The sequence below is a fragment of the Sphaeramia orbicularis genome, chromosome 11, assembly GCF_902148855.1.
Source record: "Sphaeramia orbicularis chromosome 11, fSphaOr1.1, whole genome shotgun sequence".
In the NCBI taxonomy this organism is placed as follows: Eukaryota; Metazoa; Chordata; class Actinopteri; order Kurtiformes; family Apogonidae; genus Sphaeramia; species Sphaeramia orbicularis.
The window spans coordinates 10,718,337-10,745,210 of record NC_043967.1 but is presented as its reverse complement, the minus strand read 5'-3'; the positions used below and the strand labels follow the sequence as shown (position 1 = coordinate 10,745,210).

The window sequence follows — 26,874 nt, the reverse complement described above, 5'->3', positions numbered from 1 at the left end:
TCTGGAGAAACGAAAGTAAAACCAACAGGAGGAAGATAAAACTGAAACACTGCATTTGTTGTGGACTTACCTGGCAAACTTGTGCTGGCTGAGTCCCAGTACATTGCCTCTGATCTCTGCCACTATTTTGCTCTTATCCTCAGCTCGGCCGTGCTCCAAAACGTGCTGGATCACATAGTTGCCATACTGGTCCTACATGAAACAAACCACACAGACACATTAACCAAAACGTGATGATACCAGCTGGTGCTTCTGACGTCAAGACAAACGCAGCCACAATCTGGAAGCAGTGACAGAAGCTTATTCCAAACCAGCACAAGGCACTGTATGCTGAAAAACTAACAGGTTGAAATGGAAAGACATCAGAGACTCAAGAGTTGTGTGTGTGTTACCTGCACTAGCTGCTCTGTGTGCTGATGGAGCTCCTCCAGTATAGGCAGCGTCTGTTCAGGAAGGCAGTGTTCGAGAATGCGCTGGATGACTCGGCAGCCATACGGGTGAGTGGAGAGGGCAAAGACCTGTGAGAAACACATAATTGCACATTGTTACCAATTCCACACACAGTTCTGCAGCATTGGGTCCCTAATGCATAAATACATGTGGTCAAGCTGCTCTCATTAATGATGCAGCAAGTACCTTTATTGTATGCAAAAATGGATTTTGGCAAGGAAAAAATATATATAGTGATCTCTTTAGTGTTCTGAAAGAGACAAAATGTCTGAGGTCTTGCTTGTTTTGAAGCTAAATGATGAGGCATACTTTAGCGCACCCAGCCCACCCCTGCAGGGAAGGTGAAAGCAAATTCCTGACATGCTTTCAGCTACATAAACAAATCTGAGCCACTGGATTATTACACAACATGCAAATGTGTGAAAAACAAAAACAGTCACACCAATGGTGAGATTTCCACCAAACCCTGAGTGAGATCTAAAAACGAATACCCTTCCTTCATTTTACAAAAGGCGCACACATGGGCACCTTAAATCTTTCTTTAAACACTTTATGCTAATGTAACATTTAGCTACAGGATAGAAGATGGCTGGTGCCACTGGGCTGAGGTTTCTGTTGCCATGACAACATACCCTGTCCCTGGAAAGGACTGAGTATTTGTGTCTATGTATTTCGGCAGTGACAATATGCTTGCTGCCTTAAGGCAGTGACAGTGTGTGTGTACACAAGTGAATGTGTGTGTGGATGTCATCCAAGCTCTGCGACGCTTCAGAGTGACTGAATGTGGAAATATTTAGTCTGCATGCACAGCGGGGACCCACCTGTCCCTTAAAGGCGTCTATGATGAAGTGCAGTGCATGAGGCTGGACACACTCAATACACTTCTGCACCACGTGGTTGCCGTTCTGGTCCTTCACACACTTTAACACATGGCCATCCAGCTCCCGTACCATCTCACTCTGTAGGGAGGAAGAGGAGAGGCCAAAATGAGAGAGAGCAACAGCAAGGCAGAATGTGGAGAGGGACATGTAATTGTTTGAGAGAAATCAAATATTGCCTGAGAGCACTTTCCAATTGCTCCTTCATTTTTCACTGTGGCTCAAAGCCCAACAAATAATACTGGGCATTGAACAATTGCCCTGGAGAAATCTATTGTTGTCCATTAAGGAGAGATGGATGTACCTCTCCCTCTCAGACAACCTTGTCTTTCCCAAAACCTCTGAATTTAAGCAAAATTATTTCCTGTTGATATTCATGTAGATTTATCTTAACACCTGCGGTTCAAAATTTGCATATAAACTGTGGTATCATTAGCCTCATTCATCGTTGATGATGGAGTGCCTGCAAGGAACCTGCTGCCGCACGAAGCAGCTCCAACATAAAACCCATAATGTAGATGAAATATGCCATTTCAGCGTGAAGAGAGCACCTCTTTATCGATGCAGCATTCTGCTGTATAAACAGAAATTAGTCATCCAGGAGCAATACACTCTCATTCACAGCTGAATTATGAGCATACAAATAGTAGGGTTGCTTTTGAGTTGAGACACTGAGGCACTATCTTTTTCTTACAATAAAAAAAACCTAATCACAGCACGGTTAATTAGGACAATTTTAATGTAAAGGAACAAGAGCTTTAACACATACAGTCTGTTTCCCTCGTCATGCACCACTTAAGAGTCTAGTGGGAATTAGTCCATAGATACTTACAATGACCTGCTGGTCTGAAGGGATGAACTCCAGAGCTTTCTGAATGACCCTACAGCCGTACATCTGCAGGGCCAAAGACAGCACATGACCTCGGATCCTCTCTGCCAGGGCGAGCTTCTGGTCCAGACTGCCAAACTAGAATACACAAACATTGCACATTCATTCATTCATCTTCTGAACCTCGAGTGGGTCGTGGGGATGCTGGAGCCTATCCTAGCTACCTGTGGGCAAAAGCAGGGTACACCCTGGATGTGTCGCCAGTTCATCACAGGGCTGACATATAGAGACGAACAACCAATCACACACACATTCACACCTATGGGCAAATTAGCTCAACCAGTTGACCTATTGGTGCATGTCTTTTGTAAGATGGAAGGAAGCCAGAGTACCCTGAGAGAACCCATGCAGACACAGGGAGAACAAACTCAGCACAGAAAGGTCCCCCTGGGGAATTGAACCCAGGACCTGTGAGGCGACAGCGCTAACTACTGCACCACCATGTCGCCCAAGTCTGTACATCTAAAACACATTTAAAAATACAAGCGATACACAACATTAAACAATTAAAAACAATTTTAAGTTTATAGGCCTGGGCAATGAAATAACTTCAAATTAGCATTGTGATAATATTTATATACTTAACTCTGAACATCTTCAGTCTTACACAGAAGAAAGAAATGCAACCTGTGAAGCTCCACATGACATGCAAATAGATTTCATGTTGGTGAGTAAATTTTAGAAAGCTATGGGTCACATTTTTATACCCATATAGTCAAATAGTAAAAAAAAAAAAAAAAAAAAAAAAAAAAAAAAAAACTGTACTGTGTTTTGGTGTCTTTTTGAGGCATTCTGCTTCTGTCCGGCTGCTTTCTGTGGCAGAATTTGACAGACACACAGTCATGGGACATTTGTTTCCCCTTTGAAATTTCCATCTTTTTGAGTGAAAACAAGTAAGTGCCGATAGATGTAACAATGTATTCAAATACACCTTGTAAATCCAGACATCGATACTAAAATGGATTAAATGGATAAGTTTATATTTTTTCCTCTTATTTTCCTTTGTTTAAATACTCTGAGTACAAAAAAGATATTGATGGTTAATTAAGCTGCTTCTCCAGGCTACCGTAATGATCAGGATAATCTTTCAACTGTCAGTACCATCAATGCTGCTTTATATTGTGATAAATAGATATTGATCAAAAGGAAAAAAATTTATGTGATATTTTATTATAATTTTATCCTAATTTATCCTTGTTTAAATTCTTGAGCACTTGTGATAATGAATGGTTCTAAATACACACCTCGAAAAATTTCTGGATGACATAATTTCCAAAGACGTCCACCATGAGCTGGTAGGCTGCCTGCAGGATCTCACTGAACACAAGCTGGCGCTCTGCTGAACTGGCCCTCTCCAACTTCAGCTGGATGAATCTTGAAGAGACAGGGAGGATAAGCACACTGGTTATCCATTGCACATTGTAAGTACCCATTCAATATCACTGGAGAGTAAACAATATCTATTCTATATCTCGTGAGCACATATTCGTGATTAAAGCCTCAGGTTGAACTCATGAGAAAATGTACAGAATTTCTCCTCTTGGTGTAGAAAATAAATGTACAAAGTATGGATGAACTTGAAGACAAACATCAGAACAATAAAGTGAGACGGCTGAACAAAGGCTCTGAGAGAGGCGCTCATACATCTTTAACCTGAGGGAACAGTCAGACAAAAGGAGACGGAATTCAAAGTGGAGAAAGTACAAAAAGGAACCGCTGAAGGAACCGAGTTGCCTGTGAGGTGAAGTGATGGATGCCAGGAGAATGCAGAGATAAAAAAAGGACCGTGATGTTGAAGAGACTGAAGAGAGGAAATATCTGGAATGTGCAGACTGGACGTCACATGTATTAATAGATCATTTCAGTGGAACAGACTGAGTGTCTGAGGCACTGTTGGTTCAACTCAGACAGACCCAGAAACCAAGACCCCAGAGTGGCCCCTAGATCCCCTGCCCTCAAATTAAGCAAGTATCTGGACTCATTCACAGAGTGCAACAGAGATGGGAACGCATTAATGACAATATGCTCATTTATCAATGAAAACACAGCTTAAAAAAGGCAACAAAGTACTTTGTGCATACAACTGAGACAGGGCAGTGCACTGTCTTTCTAGAGGTCATATACTTAATAGTTCTTTTGTCACCCACCTTGAAACTAGGCAGTGATGGAAAACAATAATGGTCAAGTTCATGTCACCACTTCTGTTTAATCCCCCCTTGGATTGGCCTTAAAGCTCGAACACACTGAACACAGTTGGGTGATAAGTTATTTACTGTCCAACAGTGGAAACATGTCTGCCAGAAAGGATTTGGCAAATCCTTTCCTTCTGCAGAGGACACTCTTTAGTGTCTCTGGAATATAATCTGATCAGGCCATGTTGCAAATCACGTGGATTTTCTTGTAATCTTGTGAATCGCAGAATGTTGCAAATATTGGCTATCATGTGAAGCTGTTATTTTTGTATTGAGTTGATTGAAATCGGTCTGGAATTATTTACACCTGATAAACACGTCAAGTGATAAGATTTAGGGGATTTAGTTGCAAAAGGAAATTAAATCAAAAATAATTAATTTCCTTTATGCACAAACCTGAAAATATAAATTGTTGCACATCTATTGATTTAGAATGAGCTGTTGATTTTTAAAACGGTAGAGGGTTACCATTCAGAATCCACCAAGTTGACCCGCCATGTTTTCTACACTGGCTCAGAACCAACGCCCTCTTCTTTTTCAGTTTTACAGTTGGTGGCATCCAGTGTTAAGGGGTAGTACCTCCAGTTATTATGAGTGTGGACAAGAGTTAATATTCCTGGAACTAAGAAGTCTAGAATGGACAAAACAGGTGCTGGGCGTGGCTCCAGCGTCCGGTGTTCTGGCTCGACAGGACACCGGTACCAGCCGGCCTCTGCATCCAGGCTGTGCCATGAACCATGACTGAAGAGCCACAACAGGTGACCGTCGGTCTACTTTGAGTAGACGTATGGGTATGAAGAAAGGTTATAAAAAAAAAAAGGTGTATTTACACACCTAAAATAATGATTGTTTTGGTATGTACTATATCTGAAAAATGTAAAGTTTATAAATTTTAAATGTTCCTGCTCCCACTCAGCACGTGTCTTTTTAAGGGTCAAACCCATCAGTCACAGCCAGTTTCTCAGCATATATTCTCACAATAATTTATACAATTAGGTATGCATAAATTTTTTAGCAGTCAAATCTGCACAGTGGTTGATTGATATTCCCATAGTTACTCATGAAGCATGAAAGGAATTTGTGAGGTCTGGACTGAGCAGGAGGTATCAGAGGTTTGTCAGTACATTGTATTTCTCTGCAGTATTCTCTGGCCTTTGAGGGCTTCTATGTACCTGCTCCCATGCTGGTCTTGGCTGAACTCCATGATGTGGCCAGCGATGTCTCTGAGCTGCAAGTTGGGGTAACGGTTGTTCCTGAAGTCCTCCAGCAGGCGGCTTCGGCCTGATGGCATCACATCTGACATGCCGTAGCGTAGCCGTGACGATGGAAACAATTGGCTGCTGGGTGAAAAGAGGGAGGAGCCTGAGCTGGCGGCACTGCGGTACTTGGCCTCTGCTCCTGGAGCTGCAGATATGAAACGGCCACTTCCGTTAGTCAGGCCACCTGCGGGGGTGATGAGAGACGACAAGTGAGTCACCTGGTTCTGAGCCCAATAATGGCCAGGGTCTAAAACAACCATTAGACTAAAGTAAGAACTGCAAAAATACAAACCCTAAGGCAAACAATACATAGGTGTGCTTATCGAATGACGGACATCTTAGTCTAATACGGTAACAAATTAAAATATTCCAAGTAAAATGTAACAAAAAATGTGACCATTTAATTACTGGGTTATAAGGCAACACAAGGTAACTAGACCCAATCCTGAAATACTGTTCAGTGAGTAAAGAGTGTAAAAAGGATTCATGATGAGCCTGGTGTCAAATGTTGAACTGGCTGAAGTTAACCTCTAAAACTACGGTTTGGAGGACATGGACAAAAACATTACATCACAGTTCTTCCGCATTGTGGAAGACTCATTTTTTCTGCCTTCATGAACTTGAGACAAAACACAATACTGAAATGTTTTTCCTTATTGAAAACGTAGCATGTGCAATTGACTGTGAAATATTCTTGTAATTTACTTCAACTGGTGCCCTGTCGTGTGATACCCGTTGAAAACTGAAAACAAGGCAAGTCAATTTTGACAGTCTGATGCAAGCTGCTGTTGTGACTGTAAAGCCACAGTTTAAAGGATCAGAGCTCCCTTTATCTCCCTTTCCAGTTTAAGCTTTTGTTTCAGGGGCTGCCGGGCTGCTTTGCTGTTTCTTTCAGTTTTGAAAGATTCTTCACAAACATTCAGACCCATGGTGTCAAACATGCTGCCCGGCGGCCAAATCCGGCCCACCAAAGGGTCCAGTCCAGCCCTTGAGATGACTTTGTGAAATGCTAAAATTAAACTAAGATATTAACAATCATGTTAGTTCAGGGGCCACATACAGACTAATTCAATTTCAAGTAGGTCAAAGTGGTAAAATACTACCATAATATCCAATAAATACAACTCCAAATTTTTCTATTTGTAAATGTAAACATTTTCATCTATTTACAAAGTATAATTTTGCAAAACATGTGAATTAAATGAACAAACATGAACAACCTGAAATGTCTTAAGAAAAGTGCAATCTTAACAATATTATGTCTGTTACTAAATGTTTTGTGTATTTATAGAACCACTGTGGTCTGTAAGTTATGAAGTACCTGTGTAAATGATAAACTGAAGCATAATATTGTTAAAATTACACTTATTTTTTCAATTTGTTCATGCTAGTCACATTGTTTAAGTATAGTTTGTAAATGTAAACATTTTCACAACGTAATTTTACTTTTCTCACTTTAAAACAGAGAAAAATTTGGAGTTGACATTAGTTATATATTGTTATTATTTTACATATTCGGCCCACTTAAGATCAAATTTGGCTGAATGTGGCCTCTGAACCAAAATGAGTTTGACATCCCTGCTTTAGAGTATGTTAGTTACTGTTGCTGGTGGTATCTAAGTGACAGCAGAAGAGGAACTCACAATGTTTTCATGTAAGCATTTAACATTACAAATCTAATTTCTTCAATATGTACCCAGACCTACTTTAAACTGATGCAAGAGTCCGACAGAAGCACTTCCTGCTGTGTGCTGGACATGCTTAACAATGCTTATATAGGACTAGCAAAGGTATTTTCTGCCAGTTCACATGAGTTGTATTCAACCAGCCTGATATCACAACATGTGGACAACAATAACAACCATTACACATCTCAGGCACAAAAACAATCCTTGGTCACTTAATTCGATGGAAAACACTTACCAAGATTAAGGTTGGATGAGGAGCTGTGATTGGACAGGGAGGGTGGGGGTGTAAGAGAATGGGAGGGGCCCTGGTTGGGTAGGGGCATGCCCACAGGGCCAGGGGAAGGACTGAAGCCCAAGGTGCCATTGTAGAAGCCTCCGTGGCCAATTGGGGTGAGGCTAGAGGGGGTGCGTTTGTACAGCTCACTGTTCCCTGTCAAGGAGTCTCGTCTGGAACCACTGCCACCACTTGAGTTGGCCACTAGAGGAGGACAAAGACATAGGACATTAGAATATCTGAAGAGAATCAAATGATGCTTTGTTTGCTTAAAGCACAAGTGTTAAACATATGGTCCTTGGGCCAAAACCAACCCGCCAAAGGGTCCAATCTGGCCTGTGGGGTGAATTTGTTAAATGCAAAAATTACACTAAAGATATTAACTGTCAATGGTGTTAACATCTTTTCAGTTCAGGTTCCACATGTAGACCAATATGATCTCAAGTGGATCAGACCAGTAGAATACTATCAAAATAACCTATAAATAATGACGATTACAAATGTTTCGCTTTGTTTTAGTGGAAAAAGTAGAATTACATTTTTTTTAAAAATCACTTTTGCACACTAAATAAAAATGTGAATAACTTCAATAAATATCAACAACTTGAAATGTCTTAAGAGAAGTGTAATTTTGCCAATATTCTACCTGTTACTAAATGTTTTGTGCATAGATCCACTGTGATCTGTAAGTTGTAATACACAACTTACAGATAAACTGAGACCTAATATTGTAAAAAATTTGCTCTTAGATTTCTTAAGAAATTTCAGGTTGTTCATTTCATCCACATTTTTAAGGAAATTTTTATAGATGTAGACACTTTTATATTGTAATTTAACTTTTTTCACTTATTATTTTACCGGCCCACTTCAGATTATATTGGGTTGAATGTGGCCCCTGAACTAAAATGAGTCTGACACCCCTGAGTTAAAGTGTACCTGTACTGGTCATGTTTATGAAATTAATTGTGCTTTGCATATTATAAGCAAGAGAGGCACAAATTCATTTAAAAAAAAAAAATCATCATAAATGCACCACACTGGACCTTTTTATTACGTGAATTACATGCGGGGCACAACCTATGGGGAGCAGCCACTGCCAGCTGGAAGTGACATACCACTCATTGATTCTGAGTGCAAGTAAACAAGCAGCAGTCAGTGAGCCAGATTGAGTGGATTTCCAGGATTTCTGCGCTTGTTGTTTGTGCAGCCGTAAGCTTTGCACTCTGCCATTGTCCTAAGGACACAGCCCAGCACTGACTGAGAATATGTCATTTTAAACTGGTGTCTGCTGCACGGGGTCAGTGACCAGTCCATCACAGCCCAGATAATCGGACAATACAACATTACTGCGTCACTACTGGTGCTGGAACAGCCCATGAAGCAGGCAACATGTCGATGGCCATGCCTGACTGACAAAGCAATAACTTTGTACTCACAAGTACTTGACAACAGGCTATAATGTAAGTTACTGGATGGAACAGCTAGTATTATATGTGATCTTTTGAAATAGCAATGAAAATTCACAACAGGCACCCTTTAAATATGAAGCTGCATTTTAACCCATAAAACAGAGAAATATCAGCATAATTAGCAGACAGAGCACACTGTACATATTGGTCTAACCTGCAGTCCCAAAGCCTCCCAACGTGGCCCCCAACGTGGCCCCAAGCGAAGAGGAGGCAGGCTGACTGAAGCCCAGGGAGGCAGACCCTGGACCAGGCTGAGCTGAACCCTGTGAGAAGAGAGAGGAGCTCTGGGAGGAGGAGCTGAGGGAGGAGGAGCCGTAGAAGGAGCTCCCACCCAGAGCGCCACCAGGGCCACCCTGCTGCTGAGGCTGCTGGGATGTCATAGCACGGAACGGACCATTGGCCCCACCGCCCAGACCACCATTGGCACCACCTGCGGAGGCTGCTGCTGCTGCAACTGGAGGGGGAACGTAGGGAAAATTGAACAAAACAGGAAGTATGATTACTGGATGCAAGGTTTAGGCAGATTTCAAAATGAAAGTCAAGTGGCTGAATGGGTCACACTGGGGCAGCACATCCAGTTTTAGGTGAGAAGACAACATAGTCCACCTACAACACCCACACATCACAGACATAGTCTAACAGAACTGCAGAGTTTGTATTGTTGTTTATTGATTTCATATTGTTTTTGTTTCACCATGATTAATACAAAAACACATTTAAAAAAGCAAGACTAAAGTAAGAGCATTATAAAAGTAACAATAATTTTATCCTTTAAATTTTTAAGATTTGTGAAAATCATAATTGCCACAAAGGATCATAAAAAGGGATGTAAACCCAAGCCTTCTTTAATGCTTGTTCTCTAATCCCACAGAAACACCACTGACTCAAGGCAACTCTCTGCCTTCAAGTGTAGCTGGAGATTTTCTTAGTTTCATGATTACATGTTTCAAATGAATGACCTATACAGAAAATGCTCTTCAACACAGTAGCCCCTTTTCCAGCAGACTCTCGGGAATTTTTATTACCAGGAACTTACTTTCCTAGGTAAAAGAATTTTGGTGGAAATGCACTGAGATTTTTCAAAGTTCCTGGTAAATTTCCTGCGGTGGAAAAGGGGCTATTGTGTGATCCCTTGTTTTGTGTGTGACACAGTTATCTTTGTCTGTGAGTGCGTTGCTGTTACCTGCTTGTGCTGCAGAAGGAGATATGATGACGGAGGCTGGGGCCATGAGGCGGACAGGTCCACTCCTTGCTCCAGTGTTAACCACCAAGGCCCCTGTCTGATCATAATAGGCTGCAGGAGCCAGGACTGGGTAACCTGAAAATCATCCAAAAAAGGAATGTTCGGATTGCATCATAACTGCTTTTTTTTTAGCCTCATGTCCTGGAAAGTATTACAGGAAAATATTAGTTTTCACTAACTGAGCAACTCGCTTCAAGAATTTGTAAAGAATGCCTCCTATCTGTCAACAACATGGGACAGGTAATGTTTGAATTTTAATTACACTATAAACTCAAGTTTTTATCCATTCCAACACTGGCAAAAAAAATAAAAAAAATAAAAGCTTTGGTCATTTAAACGTTAATAGAATATTCACAAAGAAAATAGTTTTAATTTCCATCTTTCACACTGTTAACAGACATGTGAAAGTGGTACTCTAACAGCTAATTTACAGGAGTGATTGCAAAAAAAATCTCAAGCCTGAAAATTTTTCTTCAGGTCATGAGGAATGGGTCGTTGGTGGTCCAGCAATTCGCAGGTCTGCAGAGGAGCAAATTAAGAAATCATTGGCCCCTGAGCAATAAGGTAATTTTAGAAAATTATAGCACCTGAAGTGCCTTTTCATGCATTTTCAGATGGAAACTACTTGTTTGAGTATTGTGGAAATACAATGCAATTCTGCTCATTAAGCCACCACTGGATCTGCATTAGGAAGTATGAGCTAGGCTTTCAACAGTGGTGGAATAAGGCTTGGTTTGGGCTTTCACTTCCCCCATAAATAAGAGGTTGGTGTGAGAGAGAGAGAGAGGGAGAGAGAGAGAACGATACCTCACGATACTTATCTCCCCCCAGCCCCCCACCCTTACTATTTATTGATCCCCGTCTTAAGTTTCATTTTCAGTTCTACAGCCGTATGGTTTTTGTGCACTAATCTTGCGGTAGGCACATCACCACATACAATTGGCTACTCAGAAGTCGTTGGCTCTGAATCAGTTTATTCGTCTCCACAAGACCCGCCCCCTCTCTACTATTGATTGGCTAGTAGCTGTAATTGAACTTCTTAGGAGCGAAAGCCATTGGTTGAGAGTGAGAGGTTTATCAAAGCCCAGGCTTGAGCCCTTAATATTGTACTGGCTCTGATCTTTTTGCATGCATCCCCCCCCCCCTTGCTGATCACCACACTCTGGAAATCCGGCATGGTGCCAGAATCCTATCACCTCTGAATTTAACTGGGGTTTAGTGGACTGATGCAACAGCTATGAAACCAGTGTGCAGAGTGCCGTACTCACCGGGGACTCCTGCTGCGAGCCCCTGTCCAAAGGCAAGGGCTGAGTTCACTGCCGCTGCTGCAACCAGCTGGTCATTCTGCTGACCCTGCTGACCTTGGCTGGGGGTTAAAGGTCGCTGACTACCCCCAGCACGCATTACCTTTACAGAGTAAAATGAAAAGAACACAGGTATTTCAAATATTTAAACTGTCAACATCTAAAAATTGTATTTAAAAAAACCAAATGGGAACCATCTGATGTTTTAGACTGGAGAGAATCTCACAAATGTAAATGTATATTATATATGGTTCTTATAATTATTAAGTAATAGAACAGTACATACAAATAGTGACAGGAAATAAGAGGCAAAAAAGTGAAAGAACTTTGATCAGACCAAAGACGTTATTCAAGCAAGAGTGTACATAAGCAGAGCTGAAGTACACTAAGCAAAAATATAAACACACCATGTACAATATTTGTGTGACATGTAGGACTGGGTAAAAAAATCTTTTTGATTCATTTTAAATTGCTTTCGTTTTAATTTTGCATAATCGATTAATAGCGGATGAGATTGATTTTTCAGTGCAGGACCACGAGTACTTGACCTGGGTAACACTGACGCGAAAGCGTGGCCAGCTCTGTCTTGCGAGCCCCTGGGGAAGACGAGGTGCCTCGATCTTGCTCACGATGGTTCTGGCACGAGAGGGACACGGAGGAAGCGTGGCAGAAACACCTCCATGGGAGGTCCTCCCAGCCTCAAATTTGAACCCACAGTGCTGAAGAACTGGCTGCCAGGAGGCTCTCCAAGGCGAGTCATGGAAGCCAGTCATTCTGGGAATAATAACTTGGATCCATACTCAGCCATAGGTGAGTGTGGAGTTAGAGGAATAGTAAAGTGACAATGACGGACTGCTACACCACCACCACCACCCCCCTTGCCTGTTTCAACCAACAATTACGTAGCACCCGCACGTGATGTGTTGCATGGCTGTGGTAGTCAAATAATCAGGTTACAGTTCAAAACTGTACTTTGGTATCACTAAATGAATCTGAATCAATCAATTAATAACAAACTGAATCGATATTGGATAAAATCGAATCGTGTTTAATCGATTCAGAACCTTATAAATAGAAATCAAATTGATTAAGGAAATTGGCCTTGATACCCAGCCCTAGTAACATGAGACATGTGGCCCAAAATGAGCTCATGATTAGGGTGTGGTATCATGGCCAATTTCCTTAATTGATTCGATTTCGATTCATACGGTTCTGAATCGACTGATCACGATTTGATCCAATATTAATTCAATTCAGTATTAACTGATCGATTCAGATTCATTCAGTGATACCAAAATACAATTTTGAGTTGTAACCTGATTATTTGACTACTGCAGCCATGCAACACATCAATACTGGTATCAATATTGACATTAGAAAGGAAATAAATATGAAATTGCTCTTAAATAATGAATGGGACAGAAACATTGCCTTTTTTTTTTTTTAACAGTGGCTCAGAACAGACTTCTTTGTCATCTTTTTTCTGTTTTATGGCTGGTGGCTTCTAGCGTTAAGGTGCATTACTATGGCTGAGTGTGGATCCAAGTTAATATTCCTAGAATGACCGGCTTCCACGACCCGCCTCAGAAACCCTCTGCCAACCAGACGGTCCAGGCGGACAGTTCCTCCGCACTGCAGGTTCAAGTTTGAGGTCAGGAGGACCTCCTATGGAGGTATTTTCCCCACCCTTCCTCCGCGCCAGAACTGTCACAAGCGAGACTGAGATGCCCCATCTCCCCCAGGGGCCCGCAAAATGCAGCTAGCCACACCTCGGCAGTACCTGGGACAGGTACTTGCCCTCCCACTCTGCAAAATCAATCTCATCCACTATTACTCGATAACACAAAATTAAAATAAAATCGATCAAATAGATTTTTTACCCAGCTCTACTCATGATGTCTTATAATTGTAAAACATAGTTAATTCTCTTGATTTGTAAACAAACTTTGTGTCCATCTCTGTTAGAGAGCAGTTGCTCAGTGATCTAGTGATTCCATCCACAACACAGGTGTAACATGTCCAGATGCTGCTCTAACAGTGTTAACAGTATTCAGACACTCCTTATACTGGGGACAATGAAAGGACACCTCAAAATGTCACATTTCCTCAGATGTCACCATGCCACAGATGTCGCAAATCATGAGGGAACGGTTCTGGATAACATCCCATAGCTCCGTGTAACCCTCAAAGAGGAGTGGAATAACATTCCACGGGCCACAATTGACAATATTGTCAACTCGATGAGAAAACGATGTGTCGCTCTATGGGAAGCCAATGGTGGACACATTAGATACTGAGTTGTGATTTCTTTCAATCGGCCCCCACCGTGTCCACATGAATGTCAAACACCACTGTCGTGGTCTAACGGACAGTAATCTGTACCACACTGATCAACAAAATAAATTGTGTGCGATTTCATACATTGTGCAACACCTAATGCTATTAAAATTTAAAAAGTGTCACATGGACCGTTTATATTTTTGCTAAGTGTAAATAACTCACAGCAGGAAGACAAAGTATTTACTTAGCTCATCTACACAGTGCTCATATGTCTGATCATAGAGCCAAGCAGCAGCAGTAAGAAAGACTGAATGCACATTTTATCTGGTTCTTAAGCACAGCACTGACAGAAACATCTTGAGCCTGTGGCATTCAGCATGCCAGTACAATTGGCAGGCGGCCTACTAACCTGCTGTTGGTTCTGCTGACCCTGGCCTGCCGCCTGCTGGTTGGCCGAGCTGTTGGCTGCAGCGGCCTGCTGCTGAAATAGGTTGGCAGGGTAGACCCCCCAGGGAGTCACACCATAGTACTGGGGAGGCATCACTGCTGGACCTAAATGCAAACAAATGCCAGTGAAATAAGACAACTGTCAGTGTTTCTGCATCAGCTGCGGAAAAATAGTAACCCTGAAAAACAAGTTAAATATTTCTAAATGGGCCCCAAAGCCTTTGAAGCTAATATAGCCTGCTCTGTCTCACCGAGCGTAGCTGCTGCTGCGAGTCCAGCTGCATAGGGATCTGTCCCAGGTGGAGCAGCACTGATGATGTAAGGGTTGGGCACAAATGCTGGGGCCAGACCTAGTCAACACATGGAGGGAAAAGACTTAATGCTTATTATGAAACTTAAACAGATACGTCTTAAAACTGGTTTAAAACAGTTCTGTCACTGGAATTGCTAAATAAATATTACATTACTGTTTCAGGTTTCTTAAAATCTTTTTTTTTTTTTTCACATTACATTTTATCTGAAGTTATGGCAACAGTTTGGCCAATATGAAAATAATTTGGCTGTAGTTTCCCATTTCTTGTAAAGCTACCTCCCTCTGATATGAACCTGGAATTAGGTATTATAATGACCACAAAAAGACAGATTTCTGTTTAGAATCAGGTAAGTGAAACTGTCAGGCCACAAATGTGTCGATGCATCATAATTGACAAATGAGATGCTGAAATCCAGTTTTACTGCTAACAACCCATGCACACACTTACCAATGTGAGGTTGCTGTGCTGCTGCCAAGGCATACTGCTGTTGCTGGGCTGCTGTTAACTGCTGCACTGCAAGGGCATTATTTCTCTGAAACAGCTGCAAACACCATAACGGGTCAGTCACATTTTAATGAGAGAACCGTCACAGAAAGTTTCAGCTCCATGTTTATTTCAAACTTTCTGCCTATTGCTCCTACCTGCTGCTGGTTAGTGTAATCAAATAAGCCCACAGTGGGTGCAGAGTCCATGGGCATCTGGGAGTTGTAGTCAAACTGAAGTGGCTCCATCACAGACTCCATGGGGTCCATGGTGACACCACCCTGTTCTACACCAGAGAAGTCTTCAGGGGGTTTAGGTCCTCCACCACCTCCCAAAGGTGTCAGGCCTTCAGCCCCGACACCCCCAGGGCCTCCAAGCAGGTCGCCCTCAGGGCCTGGGGCCGGCATGTTGCCTGGGGGACGACTACAGAGAAAGGGACAAGTTCAGTTTGCATCTGAAGGCTTCCAGAAGGCTGCTACTTAAACCTAGTGTTAGTTCACAGCTAGTGTCAATGCAGAGTTGGATCAACTTCTGAACTAAGAACTGGTTTGTTGTTTTGAGAGAGACACAGAACCATATCGTTAAGTCACTGTACGTCCATGCGTGTCTTTCCTAGCAACACTAACACCAAACACAAGCAAACATCAATGGTCTAGTATTCACAACCTTTAATTACAAAAACAGAAGTTGATTTTAATTACTGTATGAAAATTAAATATCCCTTTTCCATTTTTTTTTATTTGTGTAGATCTTATCTGTTTTTTTATTTCTATTCCTGCTTTGAATCTGTGCAGCACTTTGGTCAATGTCTGTTGTTTTTAAATGTACTTTATAAATAAAATGGACTTGACTTTTCACTCATTTGTCCTTCATTTCTATATTTTACACAAAGCTATGTTTTTATATTATAAGGCTATAGATTCAAAATCAGGCAAAGAAAAAACTGAGGTTGACTTCATGTTTAACATTCTTCTTCAATGTCCTTGTGATAAATATTGTTTACCCTTTAAATAAATCTCAGCTTTAAAAAAAAAAAAAAAATTACAATTTACAGCTCCAAAAATTAAGTGATTTCTTTGCCTAAAGGTGAGGAGTCTGCTTCCCTAGAAAAAAATTGTACGACTTTTTGAGCCCTACCCAAACTCTTTGACATCCACATCGAGGCCATTTTGGACAGGTAGCCCGTTAGGGTTTATGACGTCACTGATCACATCAGGTTCTCCTTCCGTCAACTCTTTCAGCTTCTCTCCTTCAAATGCTGCCTTTGGCTTCTCCCTCTTCTCCTCCTCCACCTCTCCATCTCTTTGTCCCTGTGTGATGAGACAGACAAGAATTAAACCATTATCAGACTGATGTGACAGTGACAGAAGTATTAAACACAAAGTTTAACTTCATTAGAGCAAAGAGGACTGATGTGGACAACCTAAGAGGCAACAGTCACTGTTTGACAGCTACAGGTCAAAGGTCAACAGGCATTGTGTAAGTTGCTCAGTTATAAGAATAACAGCAAGAAAACAAAACAGTGCAAGGACATGAGAAAGTTTTATGTCCACAAACGACTACAACTACAACTAGCAGTGAAAAGTACACAACACAAACAACTAAAACTAAATAAAACCTTAAATACAACTAGTCAATTTGCCAAAAATAAAACTAAACCTACTTATGCCCTTATAAAACTAATCTGAATTAAAACAGACAAAAACAATAAAAGACTATATGACTACTTATAAAATAGACTTGAAAACTAAAATTCTGGTGATAGAAGACTTACATAAGGTCCTTTTCGGAGGCATGAATCCAGTTTGTCAGCTGGTGAGGAGGACAGGACATACTCCACCATGCTGACTCCCAGCCCTCCACTCTCCGACCGCGGTGACATTACCGAGCCCACGCCAACTTCACCACCACCATGAAAACCCTGCCCCGGTCGACGGGACACCATGATGGGCTGAGACACTGAGTGATCTGCCGTGGGAGAACAGTGTTTGGTTATGTGCACGTGTGGAGAAAAGCTGCCTATAGTTCAGTTATGACAGTTTCCAATAAATACATGTCATTAACAGGACACCATTACCTCACCTACAGGGACACAGGCTACTGGACCACTTAAGTCCTAATGGATTTTCTCACTGAATCATTTCTTTGATTTAATTCTTGAGTTCACACATTAATATTAGTCATACAGCTTCATGTTTCACAATTATTTTAACTTTTATAACTCCAATAAATTTATTTTACAGTTGTTTCTTTCTGGTCTAAGGCTCCATTACGCACTCAGCTCCTGGAGGGATGGGGATTATGTCTGAATCCATTTCCACAGACTTTCTCCTATGAGCTAAAAGGTTTATTTTTTGAAAGGATGTCTGCGTCTTTCTCTCTTATGAAGTTGCATTTGCATTTCTTTTTTAAAAGCTACTCATCAAAAAAGTGTTCTGTATGAAAACAGATTCATGAGAACCTGCTTGTCCTGTACTTCTAAGAGTAGAACAGTACAGAGCACAGAATAGTTTGTCTGCTGCACAATTCTTTAAACTATGGGAAGCATTTAAACTACAAATAACCTTTCATGTATCACTTTCTAGAACATTTCAGTAAAGCACCAGCCTGCTTCAGATATGCACAAACACAGCTTTGGTTGTACTGTTAATATGATACGGGAGGAATCTTGAGACTCATCAGTATGATTCTACTTTAAGATCAGCTTTTGAGTTGTGATTTCAATCTAAATATATTTTTCCAAACAACAGACAATGACCTTTATAATGGCGTCATGATGTGCCTGGAAAAATCACCACCATGTTCATAACTGTGTACTTTCTGCCATAACACAGATGTATGATGGGTAGCATTCACAGTACCTGAGGCACCCCATGCACTGTCCCTCCACTGGTCCAAGAAGATCCCTTTTGGTCCATCCTTCCCAGAGTCATCCGTCTCCCAGAACTTCTTACCGGTTAGTAGCTGCTACAGAGACAAAGGAGAACAGAGATGACATGGAGAGAAAACAGCAAGGTTAAGGATGATTAAAAACCGAAAAAGTACAAAAAGGGAAAAATGCTTAATGCATGTATAAAAAAAAAAAAAAAAAAAAAAAATCTCTACTTTTGGAACGATCGTATCATTGGGCACCTATTTCAATCAATTTTGAGTGAGTGAGTGAGAGAGAGTAAACTATAACTGAACTATAACTGTCAAAACTAGAACTGCTGTTACTAGTATAACTACCAATAACTAGTACAAATACCCATAACTGTTAATACTGCTACTCCAAATACATGTACTAACGGTGGATATATTACTACTGTAGCTGTTAGTACCAATAATAGAAACCTCTACCATCCATGTAACTATATGAGAAACACTATCACAACCATATGAAGAATAAGTGAATGATGATGGAGTCAGCTGACATCTCTTGTCTGCATGTCCCCCTCACTAAGTAAAAGAACCATGACCACCTCAGAGCGGCAACTGCACACGGAAAATGGCAAGTCTAGAAAACGACATGTGTCTCTAAAGCCACTTTTACACAGAGATCCTGGAAAAAAGGTGAGATGGTGATTCCGCCTTTTTGCCACCACTGATCGATTTCCATACCAAAGGACTAACGGAGGTGACACAGGCTGGACTTTTACACAACGGACCTGTGCTCTGGAATCAAAGGGGCGGTGACGCATCGCAGCGTATAGTGTGACGTATAACTTGTGCGTTGGAAATACCCCGAGCAAACCACGCTGTTTAGCATGGATAAGAGTCCTCTGCCTGAAGTGACAACAGCTTGTGGATCTCGGCATCTCCCCAGTTCAACATCTTTCTGGTCACGTTAATATGTTTGTTTACTGTCCACGGCCTGCACTCATTTTTAAATCCCCCATCATGATTCTTTATATTGATCTTTGAGACTAATTTGCAACTTTCTGAACAGTGCAACCAAACAATTTCCCTATGTAAGACGTAGCCCTAAAAGAAAAAAAATAAAACAGACAATTTAGCCCATAGAACCTTCCAGAACTTTTAATTTTTATTTTTATTTAAATAGTTTGTGCAATTTTCCCAACATGTGCCAAGAACATAAACATACTAAAATGTAAACGAGACTCTGATTAAGTGCACTCTAGAATAATAATCCAGGTACTCCAAAAAGTATCAATGTAAAACGTACTTGCTACTCTTCTCATAAAGACTGCCTTTACTAAATGCCTTGTTACAGTTGTTTGCTTTTGTTTAACTCTACCTGTTGCCTCTGGCTGTGGTGTGACTGGTCTTCCAGTTCAGTTTGACTCTCATACTGTTTGGGATGCTGTCTCTTCAGCTGATTGAACAGGTTCCTAGTGTTGCCATATGTTATTCTAAGAGTAACAGAGTGGCAGACCTGTATGTGGAGGACTAACCTCATCATTTCCCACCTGCCACCCCCCGAAAACAACTTTGCGACTAGGGGGCGGGGGTTGACAAGGGGGGGGCAATTCCCCCTTAAACAAAAATCCTGCCCCCTCAAATTAAAGTTATCGAAGGCAGGGAAAAGGAAAACAAGCCGCACAACAGCAGGAGACTTAAGTTTTAAGTTTCAGTTCCCTTTGTACGGTCCAATGGTGTGCATGTACTCATTGTGGGGTACCTACAGCACAGAACACCCCACCCCCACGTATACACCCCCTGATTCCAAGATCTCTCTGCTTTGTCAGATCGTCGATATGCTCTAATCTTTCACGATCTAATATTGTCATATCGCACACCCTTAATCCCAGCCAAACACTATACCATCATAACATGCGGTGGGTCAAACAAACAGATGCAGACCTTTAAAAAACACAGCAATTAAAAGTGATATGACCAGTGTCAAAGCCAACACCAACAATAGTGCCAACAGTGCCAATACCAACAATGACTTATGGCTCTTTTTTACTCTCAAATTGCCAGTATGCATTTTAAATGCCAAAGCAAAACACAAATCTGTTATATATTTGTGCAGTGATACCTTTAATTCACTGTAACATCCGTCACCTATTCAGCACCTCACTTGGGTTTCTCTTCCATATCTTCACATACTAGTACACTCAGCCTCTTGTGAGCTGTTCAAACTGTCCCTGTAAATATTTTCAGTGCCTTTAAGCACCTGCAACCTGCAGATGTTATTTCCTGATATCTGAATAAAAATGTATTTAAACTAATACGTTACTTTGAATAAAAAGCCAGACATTTTAAGGTAAAAACATATTAAATGACAAAGATTTTGAAAACACAACTTTGTTTAACAAGCTAAAACTAATTGTGGGCACAGGCTCAACACAACAGAATTTCTAAGTACATGCTGTGTCCAAATGCCAACAGATGATCCTACTAGCTCAAATGAAAAAGCATCTCTGCCCAGTCTCTTCTCATCTTTCAGTGCTTTTCATTCTGAAACAACAATGCCTCAAGTCCTCTGTACGTTGTTGCTCAAAGGCCTTCAACCAAGCAATCCACTTCTCCTGGAGTTCCTGTTATTCAAGTTTGAGGGGAATCCATCATATGTCTATTGAACCAGGTGGAGTCATTAAATACAGGGCAGCCATTTTCAGGTTAAATGTCACCATGCAGCATGTGATCCTAAGAACCGTATTTATAAGACTTAAAGCTTCTAATAAATGGCTACTTAAAATGGATGGATCCACCTCTGAACTAAGTCAGTGTGTTTTTAACAATTATACATACACTGGTGTGACCTTTTTCCATACAGATTCTCAGACATTTTAATTAATAAGTATGCATCACTGTATTGAAATGCCCTTGATGACTCTTGGCAGAACAATAACAGGCCTTTTTGACAGGAGAGGCTTTGTTGTATTATTATTATTTTTTTAATGGCCAGAAAATTGTCACCCATGAGGCACAAAAGTTTTAATAAGTACTGCTGGGTGAAATCCAAATATAAGCCAGTATTACAGTGGTGGCAGTAGGTTTGTGAACTGTGTGTATGTGTTTTCCAGCAGAATTATCAAGCTTTAATTAACCTTTTCTCTCCACACCACAGCTGCTCCTTTTCAAAACAAAACTAGGCTAACCACTCAATTGACGCACTGGTGGAATAAAACAGACTTTCCTCTAACTACAAGTCTCTACATTAACGAAGGACGACATTTGTGATTTAAGGGAATTGGCAAGGACTACTTTTTCTGCACACTGACTAGAGTGGATTTCCATGCACTGATCTGTGTTTTCTTCAAACAGCAATATCAACGTTGTATCGGGGAGGTCACTAATAATAAACGTCCCCAAGTATCAACACTGATGTCTCACCTCCCCCATTGCACGACCCTCCAGAGCCAGAGCCTGGAAGTCATGGTTCAGCTCGTCCATGGACCGTACCTGTAAAAATAAGACAAATTAATGGAAAAACAGAGAAATAAACAACTAAAAAATTCACTTTTTTTAAACTTGTGCATTAAATGACCGAATTTCTGTGTAGAAGTAGTGGAATATTACATGAAATTAGCGCTTATTATTATACTGGTTCTACACATTGTAACATGTGAGTGGCACACATACCTGGCTGTCATGGATGTTGTCTCCAGTGGGCCAGCGGTGTTTGCCAGGCTGTTCACCGTGCTGCCGTTGGAAGAAATAGTCTACCATGGCATCATCCTGGGAACGTCCAGCACCCGCCACACCCTTAGAGACACACAAACGTGCACATTATCCTGAAATTACCGGCAACAGTAACAAGCACAGTGTGTTGAAGGATTCTTCAGACGTCAAGGCCAATGTGAAGTTTGACATGATTGTGACAGGACATTACATGACTCTGAAGAAGATCTGATCATCCTTTTTTTAAGACTGTAGCATACAGATACATTCAGAAACAAATCTACTAAACAACATAAGTGTAAGTAAAGAGGTAAATAACTCCACTTGTTAAATGCAAAAGACTATTAAAATATGCAAAAGGCATTAAATGAAAAACTCTGTCTTGTCTTTCATGTGTGTTTGCCACTCTTGAAAAATTTTCAACTAATCTTTGTACATATCTTGGGTACATATTAAGGAATTGGCCATGTTTCTTTAAAAAACATGAAGAAACCACAGTGGTTTGAAGTCTTTGGAGCCACATCCTTTCTTCTAATGTTGAAGGATGTCTAAATAACAGGCAGCATTTCTTTTTACCAGTTAAGCTTATGTTTGACTTCCTGTCTTACTCATTTTGAGGATACACACAAACTTCCCCTAAAGATGCAGTCATACAACAACCAGTGATGGAAACAACAGGCTCTGATCACCCACTACACACACGCACACATAGCAAACCTGTAAGCAGCATGTGATAAAAGGAGAGCAAGTTCTTAGTACATGGACAATGCCCATTACAAGTGAACAGCACAGGGTGATTATTTAAGTTATAGTCTAAGTAAACTCAATTTACAGTTGTACAAAAAGGGGAAATGCAGCAGCAAATCACATTTAAGAGGTTGTACACAAGAAATGCAATGATAATAATGAATCTATGTTAATTGCCACAGTAATAATTTTTTGAAAAAATAGAGACTATGTAATAGAGCCCGACCGATTAACTGGCCGGCTGATTAATCGGGCCGATTATAGTGTATCACCAGTGTATCACTCTGACAAGGATGGACTGCTAACCCCCACCCCACCCCCGTCTTATGAAGTATTCACCCCCCCACATACACTCATGTCCGTGCACTTCCTGTCTACCTTACAGTTTCATTCTGCCAGCAGGCCTGGGTGTTAATAGTGTAGGGGAGACCGGGAACAGTTGTAACACGGGTCAGTTGTAACTCTTGCAGTTGCTCCAATCAGGAACAACTTAGGACTCGCCTAATTCACTCTGCACATGCTCAGTTTAGTCCTTAGTCCACATAAGAAGTTGTAGTGCCGTGAGGCAGACACATCAAAATTTGTGAGTGAAAACATAATTGTGTGGTAAGTAATATTTTTTGCTCTAATTATTTTTGTGATTGCATAGTTTGCATTTGAAAATTGTGTAAATTATATTTGTGAGATAAACAAAGATTTATGCAACTGTTTATCCAACTGTCCACAATTATCTAATATAAGATTATTATATCCTGTGTAGATCAGTGTTCTTATTTCATATATTGGCCAATTTTGGATATCAGCTTTTTTTAGCCCCCAATATCAGTATCAGCCCCAAAAATCCCATATCGGTCGAGCTCTACTATGCACTGATATATCACATCATCATATTTTTGAAAGACAATGTGGAATTCTACAAATAAAATATATACAATAAGGTGTAGCAAATTTCTAAACAGCTCAAGTAGGAGCCATTACTGAAGCTTGGTTTTATCTGCAGGAATAAACATTTTTAATGTGGTAACAGCTGGACTATCAGGCTGCTTAAACACTGAAGAACATGCATTCAAGACTGTTTTTCCTGTCACTAAACACAAAATATGTTAAAACCAAAAACACTAGTGCTAGACTCATAACATTACCTCCTGATCAACCATTTTTCTTGCTACTTAGCTCTGGATTATGAGTCATTTCTACAATTAGTGTCAGCTCTATCTTAAACTTGAGGCACATTTTGTGTGTTCGCCACATATAAGACTATGAAAGGAGGTGATAAGACCGTCCACAAGGGTTTCTGTTGTTACTTTCACTTTAGCACATGAAAAACAACTCAAGAATCTTTCTCTCTCCAATACATACTGAAGTAAAGAACTTATTCTGAACTTATGGGCACCTCCACTATTTCACCTATTGTTAAAAAGAAAGTCAGTGTTTGATTACCTTCTTTTATTGACATACTGATTGTGAAATTCTCAGCAGACACTGATGTCCAATACCGATTTTGTTTCTTTTATTGCTGTTTATTTGCTGTTTAGTGCCAGTAAAGCCTTTCAGTCCCCAACACTATTTTTGAATAAGATCAAATTCAGACTTCTGAAACAACCTTTGACACAACAGGATAACCTCGACCACTGAATGTCATCCTGTTTGTTGATAAGCTGATGGTGGTTGGCAGACACAGTATATCTCCATCTCCTCTGCACCTCTTCCCTCTAACTAGACAATGAATATACTTACACCCATTTAAGTTGTTCATCTGTTGTTGAACTTTATGCTTATTGTGAAATGGGCCTTAAAAGCAGTGAAATCCAAAGACTAATAAAAAATTTTGAGTGGCAACAGTAAAGCCAGAGTGAGCATGGAGGTAGGGATGACATGTTCCTGACACACAGACACATCTCCCTGATTATAATTTACAGACATATGAAATGTTGGTGTGTGGGAGAGTGTGTGTTACCTGCTGGCTGGGGGGTGTGGCCTGAGGGGTCTGCCCAGTTGGAGGGGCATGTCCTCCGCTGCTCAGCACCACGGGCATGCTGGGAGATGTAGTTCTATGGTGGGGGCTGAATGAATCCTGCCAGAGCACTGCTTTCCTCTTCAACACACACACACTGCTCATTCCACCACAGCCTATAAAGAGAGGGAAACACGTCAGTCACGAACGTGCAAACAAAGGAATATTGGCTATGAACGACACATGAACTCTAATATCTGGAGAACAAGGTCCGGATTTATGTCCAGAGTACATGGGAGTAAGACAGGACACCATCCATGTGGCTCATGCTCACTTTATTCCATTAATCTATTCATTAATCTAGTACTTATCTATCAATTTATATATGTGCAGAGTGAGTTGACTTCACTTTCTGAGTGGCAGCTCAAAACCTTTCATGTTCAATGTCCAGTGATAGAAAACAGGGAGGACAAATTACCATTTAAAAATTTGACACCAAAAAATAAATTAATTGTCCTTTACAGCAACATAAGCATGTCTTCAATTAACAATATTAAAGCAAATTAAACTTCAGGCAAAATGTTTAGTTTTATGAAACAAACTTTTGGGACACAGAGTATTGTGAAATCTTACAGCAGTTGTTTCTAATGTTTTGTTCACGTATTTGACTTTATTTATAGAAAGAAGAGCACATTAAAAACTTTAAATATCCTCAGTTTAACATTGTTCATATACTGGAACACATAGTAAGCTTTAATCATTTTCAAGTAGTTTCAGCGAAACTGGCCAGCTTAACTGCAATGTCGTTCATACCAGATATGTTGTAGTAAGGTGTAGCTAATAGAAAGACTGACAACTGACTGCAGTGTTAAACTTGGCAAACTGATGAAGCAGGTATCAGAGATAGTGTGTGTTACACCATACCACATTTGCACATACACACAGGGTACTTCACTAAATATATGCAGTCATTTGCCTAATGTTTTCCAAAGTTGAGGCTCAATTCTAGAAAATCTGTCAATTCAAATTTTGGTCTTCATCGACTAAGAACATAAAACTACTGTACATACAAGGGTGAAATACACATTAGGACAAAAACAGAAGTAAACACTCAAATCAGGCAACTTCAAAATCCACAAAAAACATTAAGATGCTTTTTAAATCCTGGCAAACAAGAAATCTGTCTCAGCATGACATAATATAATCCATCCTATAAAGCCTCCAAACAGACCATAAGTTTTAACACACACAATACCAAAACAGTTTACAAAACCCACTGCACTGTTTTGTGAAGATCGTGATAGCCTGCATCGCTTTAAGCTAAGTGTACACATAAAACTGGTGCATGACTGACCATTTGATGGTTCTACAAAACCAGTCACATCCAAAGCTGCTAAAGATGAATAAAGATGCTTTTATTCTGACTAAATAGTACAGAAAGTCTTTTAAATAAAATTAACTACTGATTGTGCAACACACTGCCAATAAAGATGAATCATGTAAATATTAAAGTAATTTACCTTCCCTTAAGGAATCTGCATCCAAAAAACACAAAAACAGAAGTTGTTGCTCCATAAAACATAGCTCTAAACTTATTCAATTTTACACAGCCAGGCTAGAAAAATACCCTCAAAGTTACTTAATAATTGGATTAAAATTGAATAAACAGTGCAAAGAGCATGGATTGACAGTTAAAGATATGAAAACAACTTTGCAAAGCTGTCTGACATGCAAGTGATTAAGAGCTCCCCACCTGCAGTCAGCATTACGTAGTGTAAACTTTAGTTTGTTTCATGCTCACACCAAACATACAGGTTCTAAAACCCATGAAAAGGAATCAGACAGATGACAGTTGCCACCATGATTGCCAGATTATGAACCCTAAAATACAGACAGTCACACAGACATCCAAATGATTTGCATACTCTGTAGGTCAGGGTTCATCATCTCTCATCAGGTTCAAAGTGTTCCTTCGACAGAAGTGAAATTTGGTTTGTTATGAAACACTGTACAAGCATAGTTTTAGGCAGCCTGTGGTTACAGACCAGCAGGAACACAATGGTAAAGGTCCATAACTTCATAGGTTTTGTGGTAGTTGTGCCATCAGAGGATTACATTTTCAATGCCCAGTTCATTAGATGGAGCCATATAAAACTAGTGCAGCCTAATGTAACAGTTGTACCATAACTTGTAGCTATATTTAAAGGTTTTATAAGTCCATCTTTAGTTAAAACTCTGCAGAGTGCTGATTCAACTTTATGGACATTTTAGAAGCAGCAGTTTTTGCTTTTGTTGGACTGAGCAGCAACAAATTTAAAGATGTACATCTTTATTTGTCCCAACTATTCAGGATGTGTCCATGTGATACATTATTAGTATTTCAACTAGCTTTACTCTTAGGTTTAACAGTAGCATCTTAAAATAACAACTAGT

At 40.4% G+C, this 26,874-nt stretch overlaps 1 protein-coding gene across 4 annotated transcripts in view; it reads right to left on the bottom strand.

The window, feature by feature from the left end:
* pum1 (pumilio RNA-binding family member 1) overlaps positions 1 to 26,874 on the bottom strand; it is a 32,890-nt gene that overhangs the window by 4,257 nt on the left and 1,759 nt on the right. For 2 of the 4 annotated variants that reach the window (XM_030147266.1, XM_030147268.1), the window contains exons 2-21: positions 24,445 to 24,617; positions 21,702 to 21,824; positions 21,453 to 21,521; positions 18,032 to 18,137; positions 16,945 to 17,138; positions 16,308 to 16,480; positions 15,329 to 15,593; positions 15,135 to 15,228; positions 14,625 to 14,723; positions 14,336 to 14,478; positions 11,611 to 11,749; positions 10,283 to 10,417; positions 9,254 to 9,553; positions 7,592 to 7,834; positions 5,582 to 5,852; positions 3,462 to 3,591; positions 2,161 to 2,295; positions 1,272 to 1,409; positions 393 to 518; positions 71 to 192 (exon numbers count right to left, since the gene is read on the bottom strand). In XM_030147266.1, coding sequence (XP_030003126.1) covers positions 71 to 192; positions 393 to 518; positions 1,272 to 1,409; positions 2,161 to 2,295; positions 3,462 to 3,591; positions 5,582 to 5,852; positions 7,592 to 7,834; positions 9,254 to 9,553; positions 10,283 to 10,417; positions 11,611 to 11,749; positions 14,336 to 14,478; positions 14,625 to 14,723; positions 15,135 to 15,228; positions 15,329 to 15,593; positions 16,308 to 16,480; positions 16,945 to 17,138; positions 18,032 to 18,137; positions 21,453 to 21,521; positions 21,702 to 21,824; positions 24,445 to 24,606 — 3,167 coding nt within the window. In that variant the 5' untranslated portion in view covers positions 24,607 to 24,617. The remainder of the gene's footprint in view (positions 1 to 70; positions 193 to 392; positions 519 to 1,271; positions 1,410 to 2,160; positions 2,296 to 3,461; positions 3,592 to 5,581; positions 5,853 to 7,591; positions 7,835 to 9,253; positions 9,554 to 10,282; positions 10,418 to 11,610; positions 11,750 to 14,335; positions 14,479 to 14,624; positions 14,724 to 15,134; positions 15,229 to 15,328; positions 15,594 to 16,307; positions 16,481 to 16,944; positions 17,139 to 18,031; positions 18,138 to 21,452; positions 21,522 to 21,701; positions 21,825 to 24,444; positions 24,618 to 26,874) is intronic. The other 2 variants (XM_030147267.1, XM_030147270.1) reach the window with 1 other exon arrangement.